Source organism: Podarcis tiliguerta, assembly GCF_965153285.1.
Source record: "Podarcis tiliguerta genome assembly, chromosome: 8".
Classification (NCBI taxonomy): domain Eukaryota; kingdom Metazoa; phylum Chordata; class Lepidosauria; order Squamata; family Lacertidae; genus Podarcis; species Podarcis tiliguerta.
Window position 1 is genome coordinate 66,342,592 of NC_139541.1, and position 15,148 is coordinate 66,357,739.

The following is a 15,148-nucleotide window of genomic DNA, read 5'->3' on the forward strand; positions in this document are numbered from 1 at the left end:
GCCTTCCCGAGCGTGGGCGGAAAGAGCCGAAGAGGTGGGCAAGAGCCGGAACGTGCCGAGGAACCCCGAGCGGCTTCGGCAGGTAGTCCGGGGAGGTCGAGCCGAGGAGGCAACTTTGTCGGGATCTGAGCCGGACGGAGTTGCGTTTCGGGGGCCAGCGGCGTCATGGGAGCGTGCCTCGGCGTCTGCTCTTTGCTGAGCTGCGTGAGTGCCTTTTGCAACTTCTTTAAATATATAGATTTATAAGAAGAAGAAGAAAATTCTTAGAGGGGTGGGGTGGCGGAACTAATCGTTCTCTGGGCTCTTGGGTTGGGTCAGGCGTGCCTTCGCCTCTTATTTCTGCTTCGATGGCTGCTTTTAGTGGAATAAGGGCTGAGCCGCAGCCGGATTGGGGGTTGACAGCCCAGCTCTGCTTTTCTTCGGAGACACAAGTCCCATTTTGTTCAGCGTCTCAACTGGGCAAGCCTTTCTTTGTTCGCCTTTTTTAAAAAAATCGCTCTCCCTTTTACGCATTGCCTGCCTCTTCCGTCCCCACTCCCCAAATTGTGGATTTTATAGTATATATTTCTTGTCATTCTATTTATTATTCTGATGAGAATCATAACCTCTGCCGTTTACAGACTGACGATCACGCTCCTGTCTTTACTTCCTCTTGGAAAGCGTTTGCTCAAAGGACCGGCAGGTCTTTTGAAATCCTGGGCATACTTAAGCAGCGCATTCCTGTTCGTTTATTTCATAAATTTTGTGCATCGATTGGTTGGGAAAAGAAAGAGAAGAAAACCCTCAAAGCGGTTTCCGAACAAGTAAAACAAGGGAATCGAGGGAAAATGTACGGTTGCACCTAAAAGCCCACGAAAGTTAGAAGAGATTAAAATTGCCTCAACTTCCTAAGCATCTGCGCAAGCTGGTCTAAACTATCATGTTTTTAGCAAGCATCAGAAATAAACATATGCCTCTCTGAGAGTAAACTCTAGAATTCAGTGGGGCTTGCTCAAGAGCAAGCAGTGAGAGGATCACAGCCACTCCTAAGCATGTTTCCTCCGACAGAAGTCCTGTTGAATTCAGTGGGGCTTACTGCCAGGTAAATGGGGGGTTAGGATTGCGGCCCGAAGTTTAATTTCTTCCAGCGACCCCGAAGGCAGCCATGGCTACCAACCTAGATGGTGTTCAAAGAGGATTGGACAAATTTCTGGAGAAGGCTATTATTGATGGTTACTAGCCACAATGTCTATGCTCTGCCTTCACAGTTGAAGGTAGTAATACTTCTGAATACTAAAACCACAGGAGGGGAGAGTGGTCTTGTTTTCAAATCCTGATTGGAGGTTTCCCATAGGCATCTGGTTGAGAACAGGATGCTGGACTTGATGGGTCACTGGCAGGATCCAACCGTCTCCTTATGTTCTTCACCTGAAAGCTGAAGAACCACACACAAGTTGTGGCTTGACTGCTGCGAATAGTTGCACATCCGTAGTCCATACCACTAGTTTCCTGTCTTTCTTATTCTTGTGTTTGCTTTTAAAAAAAAGACAGACAGACACTTAAGTTGATTTTTATGTTATGGTTCTCTGTGTTATTGTGCATATAAAGTTGTTCTTAGAATTATTTCGTGTAAGCTGCATTATGTATGGGGTGGCATGTTGTCAATGCTGTAAAATAAATGTGCAGAAAGAGAACATGCGATCAGATGCAAAGGAAGGTGTTTGTTTCCTTTTTAATTTTTTTTAAATTTAAAATAAATACATTTGAGAAAACAGACATACATACAAGTAAACAAACATACAATCAAACAAACAAATAATGTTTCCTTTATCCATATGACTGGTGTGGATTTTGAAGTAAAGTCTTCAAGCTTTAAGAGCTGAGATCCACCTTAAACCATTTTGGGATCTTTCTGCATCAGCTCCATCGAAAGCTGTCCCTCTGTGTGCTTTCTGGACGAGAACTCCCATTATCCTTGGCCATTGGTACATAGCAAGCACCTTACACCGAGTCAAACCATCTAGCTTGGTATTGGCTACACTGACTGGCAGAGACTGTCCAGGGTTTCAGGCAGAGGGATGTTCCAAAGTGTACTAAGAGATGCTGGGGAAATTGAACCTGGGACCTTCTGGAACCTGGGCAGCTTCTTTGCTCTAGAGATGTACCCTTCCCCTGCCTTGGGTTGATGGTAGATGGAGTCCACCAACATCTGGAAGGCTGTAGGTCCCCCACCTGCACTCTGAAGAGAGGAGGAGAAAAATGACATGGGTGGTAATTAAAAATCTTTTTGCTCCCTTGTTGCAGTTTGGGGTTTAAATGCAGAGTCTGAAAGATTGGTGCATGTGAAAGGTTTTGCATCTTGCACTCTCCAAGGCTGGATAGCTTCTTCCTCCAGGAACAACATTTATGTAATAATTGATCTCTGGTCATGCAGTGTGTGTGTGTGTGTGTGTGTGTGCACACCTGCCTGCAATGTTGCTGTTTTGTTGCCCACACCCAGGAAGGTAAAACCGGGGGTGTTGCTGGGAGGAGGCAATGATGCATAGTATAGCAATTAGACAGGGTTGCTTGTGAGTGTTTGCACATTTGGGCTGCAATTCTATACATTATTATTATTATTATTATTATTATTAATTAATTAATTAATTAAAATTATGTACCACTCTTCGTCTGAGGATCAAGGGTGGTTTACAATATAAAATCACAAAAATGCATAACATAGTAACAACCAAGAACAACAACGCCTCCCTACTTATTTGGAGTTAGGCCTAATTGAATTCAGTGCACCAACTTTTGAGTAGACATATACAGGATTGTGCTGTTAGCATCAATATTTGAGAAGCATTTAACTCACAGGTCACTCAAAAAAGTTGACGTTCTTCCTAAATCGAAGAATTTTTACTGTTGCCAGGAATCTGATCTTGTTAAAATCAGAACAGGTAGTTCTCGGTCTTTCTTCTCCATGGCCCAATCAGAAATTGCTGAGGGTCTTGGCAGACCACTTAATTCACTGTGTTAAATACTGTATGATTTATTTTTTTAAAATGGATATTTATTGTTGCTTTTATTTCTTATGTGTTGTGTATTACAGTCTGAATTGTAATACATTGAAGTGCAATATAAGAAATGAAAGAAGCAATAAAAATACAATGCAAAATTCATACGATGGATTGTGTGATGGATTTTGCAGTCTCCTGTCTTCTGCCACAAATCCATACACTTGACGTGGACCACCTGAATGAAGCTCATCACAACTACTGGTGGTCCTTGGAACTACATGGATCAGATTTTATTGGTAGTGACAGTAATTGCAGTGTGAAACCTATTGCATTTTTGTAGTTCTTTGGGTGCATGTATACATGCAGTAGAGGCTGGTTTATGTGTCCTAGGTTGTAAGTTCTTGGGGAGCAGAGATTTTTCTGTGTTGCCCATGCCACTCTGTTAGGCCCCATGTATATAATGGCTACTGCTGCTGCTGTTATCATCATTAAATTTTTCATTAACAAACAGCAACTTTTGTAGCTTCAGATACAAGCTTGTGATTGATGCTGATTACATGTTGAGGAAGATTAGCCTGGTGGCCACAGAAAATTTCCTTTGAAGCCAACCAAGTTTGTTGCATGGTTAAATTTACCCACAATCTAAAATAAAAAATGTAGAAAACCCATCTCTTTAGCGGTACCCATAATTTTTTTTTTTTTTGGGGGGGGGGAATTTCCAAGCATCCTTTTGATAAAAAGTGTTCCCAAAGCAAGGAACGGCAATGAAAAACAAGATGTGGTTGGCTGGATATAGATTAAGGATGCTGCAAGTGGGGAAGGGCAATAGTAGCTTAGTGGTAGAGCATATGCTTTGCATGCAGAAGGTCCCAGGTTCAATCCCCAGCATCTGCAGCTGGTTCTGGCCATAGCTGTCAACCGTCCCTTATTTGGTGGGAAAGTCCCTTATCCCAGCGCCGTGTCCTGCTGCTGTCCCTTATTGATGATGTCCCTTAAATTTCCCGGGTTTCAAAGGAAGTAGCTCCTCTCCCTCCCTCCCTGCAGGCCAGGGAGGAGGGAGGCTCCAACTGTGTTGCTTGGCTGTATTGCTCACCCAATAAGGAGTCTAAGAACGACTGGGGGGGGGGAGCTTGCATGCCTTGTGCTGATCAAATCGGCCGCATTGCCTTTGCTCAGCGCTTCACAGCAGAGAGGTGACGGTGGTTTTCCTTGCTGCATCCCCTTTGCTGGGTTGCTGCACTGTGGGAACCACCGCTTGAGGCTTTGTTTGGCTGCTGGCTGGGCTTTCTGCCTTTGGCTCACAGGGGCTCAGAAGGTGAACATACCTGTGCTCTCAAAATCCCTTATTTTGGCTGCCGATCCCTTATTTTCGAGGCTGCTGGCCCCTTATTTTCAAATCTGTAAGTTGACAGCTATGGTTCTGGCAGAAAAAAAACTGTCGGAAATCCTGGAGATCTACTGCCAGTTGGTGCACATTAGTGGTCTTCAGCTAGTCTAGACCTAAGACCCACCTCAAACTCCCAACCAGGAACTTGGAGCCCACTTCCATATCTTCACTTTTGATTTACTGCATGATGGCATTTCACCACCTATCACATGCCGGCATACTATTTCCCCCTCCCTCAATACAAGTGAACCAATGTTTCCTGTATTGTTGATCTGACTTTTGAGCCCTTTTAGTAGCTGCGTCCTCTTTTGATTCTCGGTGGGTTTTTTGCTTCTTCTCTCTAACAAAGCTTGTGGTTGCTGTTGAGGAGGAGGGGAAGTCAACATCACCATGGGTGCTTGTGTTTTGTTAGCACGGAAGCCTTTGCGTCGCAAGGCAAAGCCATTTGCCTTGGGAGGCAGGTCCAACACCCTCCCTGCCCCTACCATGGTGCTGCTGCTAGTCCTGTGGCAGCTTTGCCCATGCCACTTCTGCTGCTGCCATAGCACCCTTGTCCTCACCACTGCACCCTCGCCGTTACGCCAGGGCGGCAACATAGGTGCAGCCACGGGTGAGGGTGTAGCCTCAGGGGTGGGGCTGGTAGTAGTGTGGGCATGACTGCATGGGGGGAGTCCCCAGATCTGCTCTGGGGTGGTGGGGAGTTTTGCCTGCAGTGGCAAAACAACTTGTACTGCCTCATCTAACCCTTTCCACAAATTTCATAGCCTGTGTTCTTTCTGTGTCACCAGCAACTGCCTTTTTTCTCCTACCTTCTTTCACTTTTTGTCCTCCATCACCTATCTTGCCTTTGTTTTTACTCCTCTCGCCTTTCACCTTCCCTCTGCCGCCTCTTTCCACCCTCTCAGTCCTTTACCTGCTTCCACTTTCTCACCTATTCCCACAATCCTTTCTGCCACCAGCTATGATGACTCTTTCTCTCTTCTCATGCCTTTTCCCACCTTCTCCTTAGCGCCTCAAACACTTCTACCCTTTCTTTCTTTTCACCTGCTTTCTTTCACCTGCTGGTGTTGCCTTTCTGCCTCCCTCTCACATTCCCCTTTGGTTGGCTCACTTTCTTCCACCTTGTATCGCCTTCGCTGCCACTTCGGTTCACCTCCCTGTGCTTTTGTCTGAAATCAAAATCAACAGGCTTTCTGGGAAAGATTAAACCCCCTCAGAACCTAACACAGTTCTTCATTTCCCCTTGGTCGCAAGTTTGAAGAAACTCCTCAGATTCTCCCATACTGCAGTAATATATAGTCATAGTTCCAACTTGAAGAAAAAAAGTTTCGTCTGATTAGTTTGCAACCTTTTGCCATTTTACAATCTTTTTTAAAAAACAGCTGAACAATGGATCTAACAGCTCCCCAGCCAGCAGATCTTCAGAACAGGGTTAAAAAGTTTTCTGCCAACAATTTTGGGCAGCAAAGTATGCCTCATTTCTTGATGCCCGCTAGGACATACACATGCCTCGTCTGTAATTAAAGTGTGCTCCTTGCTTCTGAAGGATTGTCCTGTCCTTGTACAGAATTAATCTTGGCTGATAATTCACCTAAGGGAAGTGATTGATTGGGTGAAAAACTTAAATAGGACCAGTTTATGCAGAAGAATAGCAATGAACCAGTGTTATTAAGCAGCCGAATTGGAAACAAGCAAACAGATAAAACCAGAGGAAACTTGTAAAAAAATAGTTTAAACAGGCCAAAATATTGAACCCAATGAAATGTGGTGTGTAACTAATTGTTGTCGTCTCCCTGTCCCGCAATAGGGCCTTCCTATCTCAAGTGGCTATCAAACTGATATTTGGCCAGTTCAGATGTGAATGCAGCAACTTCTAAGTAAAATGTTTGAGGCTGCATTCTATAGCTACTCGGGAGAAGGCCTATTTGAATCTTTACTTGTAGGAGTAGCAGAAACTGCCTTTATAGCAAGCCAGGCCATCATTCCATCCAGCTTGATGTTGTTGAACACCAGCTCTCATCATCCCTGACTGCTGGGCATCCTAGCTGGGGCTGATCGGTGTCCAACAGCATTTGGAGGGCACCAGGTTGGGGGCACTGGTGTAGCCTGATGGGTTGCAGTTCTTCAAGGGTCCAGACAGGGGTCCCTCCCTACCCTGCCCTGGAGATGCCTGGAACTGAACCCAGAGCCAGACAAAGTTCCTGGTGGAATTCACTTTCCGGTAAGGAGGCACACATTTGGTAGTACTTTCAAGTCTATGTGTGTGTGGTGTAATAGATGTAGGTAAAATGAATAAACTTTAGGATTTTGATTAATTGAGACATGGATTAAAGTGCAGAACTGTGCCAGACAGGGAATTCAGGAAATTCCTAGGCTGGCTTATGCAAACCAGCATGGCCAAGCTAGGACCATTAAGGAGGGAGTGAGGGTGAGATCCATCTTTGAAGTGGACCGGCTGCAGGCAGCTTATGCTGCTGCTTCTCGGGATGACTATGGCATAAGATCTGGACCCGCTCCATGCAGGCTGAAGGTGTAAATAGGTGAATAAACCATATTTCTTAAAGCACAGCAGTCTCTGCCGTGTCTCCCATTCTCCAAACAGACACAGACCCTATGTGTGTGCCTGTGACCCCATGCACTCTTGCCACTACTTGGCAGAGAGAGAGGCTGTCTTTTGTAACAGTATTATATTTGAGGACAGCTGTGAAGCCTTACCTGTGTGTGCCTACTCAGAAGGGCCTCTGGGTGCTGTGGGGCTTTCTCTTTAGTAATTTTGTACCTACAGCATCGTGAACTTAGTCATGCAATGCATGACAGAATAGCTTGAAAATGTGGAGCAACCTGTGAAGTTTCTGTAATGAGCAACAGTGCTGAGACACTGAAACTTCTGAACAAAGGAGGGTGTGTCCTTTGTATATTTTCCTCCTAGGCCCCCTATATTTCTGCACTATTAAATATCCAATTGCAAGAATGCACCAGCTGTTTTTGAGAGAAAATAGGAAATAGTGATGTGTGTGTGTTTGAGGAAGCACCCGACCCAGGAAAAGGTGGGTGGACAGTTTCTGACAAATGGTCTAACTTTCATGATGTTGGATTGTGATGTGTCATTTGGGGTTGGGTAATAGTTAATAGAACCGGGGCAATGTTTTGCAACGACTGCTTTGCAGTTGAAAGCTGCCTTCCACCTATGACAACATCATGAACTTCAAATCCTTGTTATTATTAAATTCTAATATTTCTTTATTAAAAGGCACCAATACCCACACTTTTCTGTAATGTGGCCCAGGTGGCTAACAACAATGGCTTTAAGCCACGGGTAGGCAAACTAAGGCCCTGGGGCTGGATCCGGCTCAATCGCCTTCTCAATCCAGCCCATGGACGGTTCAGGAATCAGCGTGTTTTTACATGAGAAGAATGTGTCCTTTTATTTAAAATGCATCTCTGGGTTATTTGTGGGGCATAGGAATTTGTTCATATTTCCCCCCCAAAATATAGTCCGGCCCACCCACAAGGTCTGAGGGACAGTGGACCGGCCCTCTGCTTGAAAAAGTTTGCTGACCCCTGCTTTAAGCAATAACACAACAATATTCAGAGCAGTTTTGATAATGGCAGTAGCAAAGTCAAAAGCAGAGCTTTCCAAACTTTCCATGTCTTTGACATACTTTTTAGACATGCATCATTTCACAACACAGTAATTCAGTTTTACATCATTTTGCGACACAGTAATTTAGTTTTACTTGTAAACCAGAGGTTACACTAACCCCTTTCCAGCCCTGGGAGGAGCGCAGGGAATGTTGGTGCGACACACCTACACACTGCAGCCGATACACTAACATGTCGTGACACACAGTTTGGAAAGCTCCGGTCAAAAGACACCCATACAGAAGAAGGGGGTCACACAAAGAACCATTAGAAACCATTTGATTGGTTCTGAATGTTTCCAGAAGAAAAATCCCCCAAATTGGGATCAGATTATGGGTTGCTAATAAATCAGAGTAACTGATTTTGTAAAATTGGAAGATGCATTTTCTGGTGGTGTTGGCAGTGAATGGTGTATTGTGTATGCACATTTAAGTGGTCAGGTTTTCCAGAAATAATAGGAAAGGGCTCCTTTCCTAGCACTGCTTTCATGTTTAGAGGGAAATTTGGCTGTCTTAATCACTCAGTGTGGAAAACTACTGGAGTTTTGCATGGCTTATCTTTTGGAAGTTACTATTTAACTTGGTATATTTATGGAGCAATCATAGTGGCATATAAGCCAGACGGGGGAACCTGGCACTGCTATGCCATATTCTCCTTAATACACCATATTTTATGCTTGTGCAGCCTTGTTGGGGAAGGGGAAAAACGCACAAGCTGAAAACCCCAAAGGTTGTAAAAATCACACACATGTGTACAGCATCCAGATGTAAAAATACATGCCTACAGCATCCCTGGAGTTGACACCTGATTTTACCAGTGCCCATCAGTCAACAGTGCTGGTTGGGGCTGATGGGAGTTGTAGTGTAAAACATCTGGAGGGGCACCAGGTGGATGAAAGCTGCTATACAGAATGTCCTAGATAAGGAGCTGAGATTCATGCAGGAAAAAATATTACCCAATGTTATAAGCCATTACTTATATCCATACTGTGTAAAACTAACTAACTAACTAACTCCAAACACCATGAATGTAAGAGCACTATTAGGAAATCTATGAATACAGCTTCTCATAAAAGAATGAGTGGACAGATTGTAGCCTCAACAGTCTTAATAATATCTACATCAGGGCTGGCCAACCTGATACCCTCCTGTCCTGTGTCAGAGGCTGCAAATGCTACTAACTATCAGGATGGGGTTTTGGAAGAGGAACCAATGATCTGCCATCTTGTTTTCCCCGCACTGTGGTTGTTATGGCACCCCATATTCCCTGGGTCCTGTGCCATGTGGGGAAGGGCGTTCCTGGCTGCACTGGATGTCCTCTTCTGTTCGCCCACTCTTGCCTTTAGATCACCACCAGGTGATTTTATTTTTCTACAAGTCCACCTTCCACCTATTGGCCTAAAACTCCCTTTGCATCACCTCGAGAACGGCTCAAAGATAGCGTAGGACTTGGCGTTTTCAATGTGGATTAAGGGAGACCATAAAGTTTTTAATGAAATGACATTAAAAGTTGACTTAGAAAGAAAAAAATGTAGTTCATAAAGGGAAAAAAAATGAAACATTTTGGTCTAGGAACAGTTACAGGCACACAATAAATGTCCCAAAGGAGCAAAAGGACAAAGAAAGGAAAGCTAAAAAGCGACCTGCTTTCCCTCTCGAGTCACAAACGTTTCCATTGTATCCTGAGATACAATCTTGCTCTGAAACCTGAAGCTGACTGACCAGTAATCTGAAGTTACTGGCTAGATATAACCTCTTTCCCAACAACAGCCATGGTCTACATGCCTCCTGTCTCAATGTGTGTGTGTGTGTGTGAGAGAGAGAGAGAGAGAGAGAGAGTGAGAGAGAGAGAGAGAGAAAGAAAGAGAGAGAAAGAAAGAGAGAGAGAGAGAGAGAAAGACAAAGAGAGAGAGAGAGAGAGAGAGAGAGAGAGAGAGAATCAGTGTGGGGAAGTCTCAACTCAGCCATGAAATTTGTTTGGTTACCTTGGGGCAGTCACAGTCTCTCAAACCCAACCTACCTCACAGGGTTGTTGTGAGTATAAAAATGGGGAGGAGGAGAACCATGTATGTCGCCTTGAGCCCCTTGGAGGAAAAGGTGGGGTATAAATGTAATAATAAACAATAAACCTTTGCCCTGTTGTGGATATTCATTGCTGTTCTTTCACTGCCAGGTGTCATGTCTTTGTGGTTCTGCTCCTTGCCTCTTGTGCGGCTGTTGCCCCTCAACAAAGAACTCCACCATCACACGCCTGAGCTTCACCTTGTTCCTGTTCCTGGGAACGTTGGTGTCTATTATCATGATCATCCCCGGAGTAGAAGCAGAACTCTACAAGGTAAGGAAATGTGTTTCATCGGGGTGGCTAACTTGCAGCCCCTACAGATGTTGCTAAACTACACCTCTCGTTTTATTTGTATGCTGCTTTTCCACAGTTAAAACCACGCTCAAGTCTTTGGTAGCTGGGCTGCATCAATAGGAGTATAGCATCTAGATCAAGGGAAGTAATAGTGCCACTGTATTCTGCTCTGGTCAGACCTCACCTGGAGTACTGTGTCCAGTTCTGGGCACCACAGTTCAAGAAGGACACTGACAAACTGGAACGTGTCCAGAGGAGGGCAACCAAAATGGTCAAAGGCCTGGAAACGATGCCTTATGAGGAACGGCTAAGGGAGCTGGGCATGTTTAGCCTGGAGAAGAGGAGGTTAAGGGGGGATATGATAGCCATGTTCAAATATATAAAAGGATGTCACATAGAGGAGGGAGAAAGGTTGTTTTCTGCTGCCCCAGAGAAGCGGATACGGAGCAATGGATCCAAACTACAAGAAAGAAGATTCCACCTAAACATTAGGAAGAACTTCCTGACAGTAAGAGCTGTTCGACAGTGGAATTTGCTGCCAAGGAGTGTGGTGGTGGAGTCTCCTTCTTTGGAGGTCTTTAAGCAGAGGCTTGACAACCATATGTCAGGAGTGCTCTGATGGTGTTTCCTGCTTGACAGGGGGTTGGACTCGATGGCCCTTGTGGTCTCCTCCAACTCTATGATTCTATGATTCTAAGTCAGGGTCCTGTTTTCCCAGGCCAGGTGGGAAAAGTCCAGCAAAGCAGGGAGCAGGTATTACAGAACTCACAGCCAAGATGGTCTGTTAAGGCCAGGATCTTTGCACTCATTATTTTATAAGAAGCTGTTGTTGTTGTTTAGTCATTTAGTTGTGTCCGATTCTTCATGACCCCATGGACCAGAGCACGCCAGGGTCTCCTGTCTTCCACTGCCTCCCGCAGTTTGGTCAAACTCATGCTGGTAGCTTTGAGAACACTGTCCAACCATCTCATGCTCTGTTGTCCTCTTCTCCTTGTGCCCTCCATCTTTCCCATCATCAGGGTCTTTTTCAGGGTATAAGAAGCTATATTATTATTATTGTTATTAAAATTTGTATACTGCTCTTCATCCAAAGGTCACAGGGCAGTTTACAACAACAAAATACAGAATAAGAACACAAAATACACAACAACAACAACAACAACAACAATGAAAAAAATACATCAGACGAAGCCAGGGCTCTAGACATTTTTTGTTGCCTGAGGCAAAGGACAAAAATGGCACCCTCCCTTTCCACACATGGAATCAAACTGAGCTGGCAATGGGAGACAGCAGGATAGCTTAAGGGGTGCAGAGGGAATGGGGGGGGGGGGCTGCTGCCTCACTCCCAAGAATCTGCTGCTCTCACTCTGCCTAGTAGTAGTAGGGCCAGCCTTGGCACCAGTTCAGAAAATGGTTGGCATGATGGGAATTGTAGTCTGGCAACTTCTAGAGGGCCGCAGGTTCTCTGTGCCTGTTTTAGAAGTACTGTACCAAGACTGACATTAAGTGGTTTAGTTTCCTTCTGATGAAAGGGTGTTCTGGAAATGTAGAGTGTTTTGGAAAAATAAATAATTTTATTTCCAAATATGCAAGTGGAGGCAAACAGGCACTCCTGCTGCAAGGCAGCAGTTCTGCTAGGCATGCACCAAGATTAAACCTATTATTTATGTTTACCTTTTACCAGATTCCTGGGTTCTGTGATGAAGGCAATACAGTTTTAGGTGTCCACGGCAAAGTCGCCTGCAAGTCCTTCCTGGGCCACAAATCAGTATACCGCATGTGCTTTGCCACAGCTGCCTTCTTCTTCTTGTTTGCCTTGATAATGATCTGTGTGAGGAGCAGCAAAGACCCGAGAGCCTCAATACAGAATGGGTGAGGAACATATTTGCATCTATGGTGGGAATGTCCAAAAGCTAAAGCCTTCTGGGGTACAGTCTTTTGAGAAATCTGATCTATCCTAAAGTGTTGTATTTTACCCTCACCATAACCAGCACTCCTTAATCTTCTTATGGAAGGTGATATTCTGTAGTTTATAGTAGGGAGCTAGTTGGACACTATTGGCTGTTTCATGACTCTTGATTGCAAGGTTTTGGAGGGATATGGCTGGAGCTGATTTGAATTATTGGTACAGAAAGGAATGGGATATTGTAGTGTTGGAAAAGTTAATGTTGAAATTAACAGTACTTGGACCTAATAATATTATTCTAAATGGAGCAGTGAAATGTATGTTGCCAGTCCCCTTTGAGAACTCTAGTCAAAAAGCTGGATAAAAAGGTAAAGGGACCCCTGACCATTAAGTCCAGTCACAGATGACTCTGGGGTTGTGGCACTCATCTCGCTTTATTGGCCAAGGGAGCCGGCGTACAGCTTCCCGGTCATGTGGCCAGCATGACTAAGCCGCTTCTGGTGAACCAGAGCAGTGCATGGAAACACCATTTACCTTCCTGCCTATTTATCTACTTGCACTTTGACATGCTTTCGAACTGCTAGGCTGGCAGAAGCAGGAACTGAGCAACGGGAGCTCACCCCTAGTCGCGGGGATTCAAACAGCCTACCTTCTGATTGGCAAGCCCTAGGCTCTGTGGTTTAGACCACAGCGCCACCCACATCCCTTAAAAAACGCTGGATACTGATCTATTAAACAAACAAAGCCAGGGCTTTTGTCTTCTGAAGTTGACCTTCGTTTGTTCAAAACCAGCAGGTCAGTTTCACTTGTGTATTGTTAGCATTATTATTATTATTTTTGGAGGGTCATGACAGATGATAATAGTTTGACCCAGCTTCTTTCCATGGGCATTGGGCCATTTTTTAAAAAATTGCCTTCTATGAAACTCACCAGGCAGATTTTATTCATCTGTACTCAGAACTAAGTCCCATTGAGTAGTTCTAGGTAGGATGGTATAGCTGCAAGATTTTGCAGGTGACTTCTCGACCATCTCACGGAACAGACCCAGATGTGATAATAATAATAATAATAATAATAATAATAATAATAATAATAATAATAATATATTATTTATACCCCACCCATCTGGCTGGGCTTCCCCAGCCACTCTGGGCAGCTTCCAAAAAAAATATTAAAATACTGTAATACATCAAACATTAAAAGCTTCCCTAAACAGGGCTGCCTTCAGATGTCTTCTAATAGTCTGGTAGTTGTTGTTTTATTTGACATCTGGTGGGAGGGCGTTCCACAGGGAGGGCGCCACTACCAAGAAGGCCCTTTGCCTGGTTCCCTGTAAGTTGGCTTCTCGCAGTGAGGGAACTGCCAGAAGGCCCTCGGTGCTGGACCTCAGTGTTACCTTCAGCAAGGTTGCTGTGCATCACATGCCCCCCCCAACTCTTAAAAACTTTTAGTTAAGCCTTCACTCCAGCCTGATGGCCTCCAGCTGTTGTTGAACTCCTACTCCCATCATCCCTGACCATTGGCCAATCTGGCTGAGTCAGATGGGAGTTGAAGTCCAGCGTCATTTTCCAGGCACAAGGTTGGGAAGGCTGTTCTAGTTCCTCCTCCCTGCTTTGCATACACCATAGAGCAGCAGTGCTTCAGATGCAGAGCCTGTAGGCCAAGACTTACGTAACTCCGCATTAGCCAATGTTAAATGCCTTCATACCTTTCCTGAAATAGGACCAAGCAAGATATAAATAAACCCTGCTTTAAAATCCTCACTCAAAATAATGCACCACCCTACCTTTTGACGAGGGTTTCTCTGCCTGCGCCCCACAAAGCTCCAACTTTCCTGGATAATTTTTGAGTTCTAATGTTCTTAGGGCTTCTAAAGCAAGATTGCTGAGGCTGCGACAGCTGATGTTTAAATATTTCCCAACTGTAACTTATCGTGAGTGGTGTGACTACTGTCTTCTGGTTGGAAATAGCAACTCTGTTTTCCGATGGGGGAGTGCAGGAAGCTGCCTTGTCCTGAGTCATACCATTGGGTCATCTGGTTCAGTATTGTCCACACTGACTGGCAGCAGCTCTCCAGGGTTTTGGACAGGGCTTCTCTCCCAACACTACCTGGAGAAGCCGGGGAATGAACCTGGGGCCTTCTGCATGCAAAACAAATGTTCTGCCCCTGAGCTATAGTTCTTCTGTTTCTCTTTGAGCCTCATATTCACCTGTAGCCTCTTAGCTTACTTATTTATTCCTGCAATGTAGTCTTTGCTTTTTGTGGCCAAGCCCTCACAAAGTGATGTACAGAGAGAAATGGAGAACAGCAGACCCTCAGGTGCAGACCCTTGAAGCATGAGCGGATGTAGAAAAATAGATGCATGAGGGATATCAAACAGGGGTCACCAAACACCATGTTGGGTTTTTCTTTTGCATACGGGTCTGATAATGTTGTGATGCGGGTGGCGCTGTGGGTTAAACCAGAGCCTAGGACTTGCCGATCAGAAGGTCGGCAGTTCAAATCCCCCCGACGGGGTGAGCTCCCGTTGCTCGGTCCCAGCTCCTGCCAACCTAGCAGTTTGAAAGCACGTCAGAGTGCAAGTAGATAAATAGGTACCGCTCTGGCGGGAAGGTAAACGGCATTTCCGTGCACTGCTCTGGTTCTCCAGAAGCGGCTTAGTCATGCTGGCCACATGACCCGGAACCTGTACGCCGGCTCCCTTGGCCAATAAAGCAAGATGAGCACCGCAACCCCAGAGTCGGCCACGACTGGACGTAACGGTCAGGGGTCCCTTTACCTTTACCTGATAATGTTTCTTGTGGCAGTGTGCAGGTTAATAGCCAAATTTTAGGAACAAGATGAAAGAACCAAATATTGAGCACTGGTATGCACTGGTT

At 45.0% G+C, this 15,148-nt stretch overlaps 1 protein-coding gene across 1 annotated transcript in view; it reads left to right on the forward strand.

Moving 5' to 3' along the window:
* Positions 1-39: 39 nt before the first annotated feature.
* SERINC2 (serine incorporator 2) overlaps positions 40-15,148 on the forward strand; it is a 31,276-nt gene continuing 16,167 nt past the window's right edge. Inside the window, exons 1-3 of the mRNA XM_083455597.1 lie at positions 40-204; positions 10,180-10,341; positions 12,047-12,234. Coding sequence (XP_083311723.1) covers positions 166-204; positions 10,180-10,341; positions 12,047-12,234 — 389 coding nt within the window. The 5' untranslated portion in view covers positions 40-165. The remainder of the gene's footprint in view (positions 205-10,179; positions 10,342-12,046; positions 12,235-15,148) is intronic.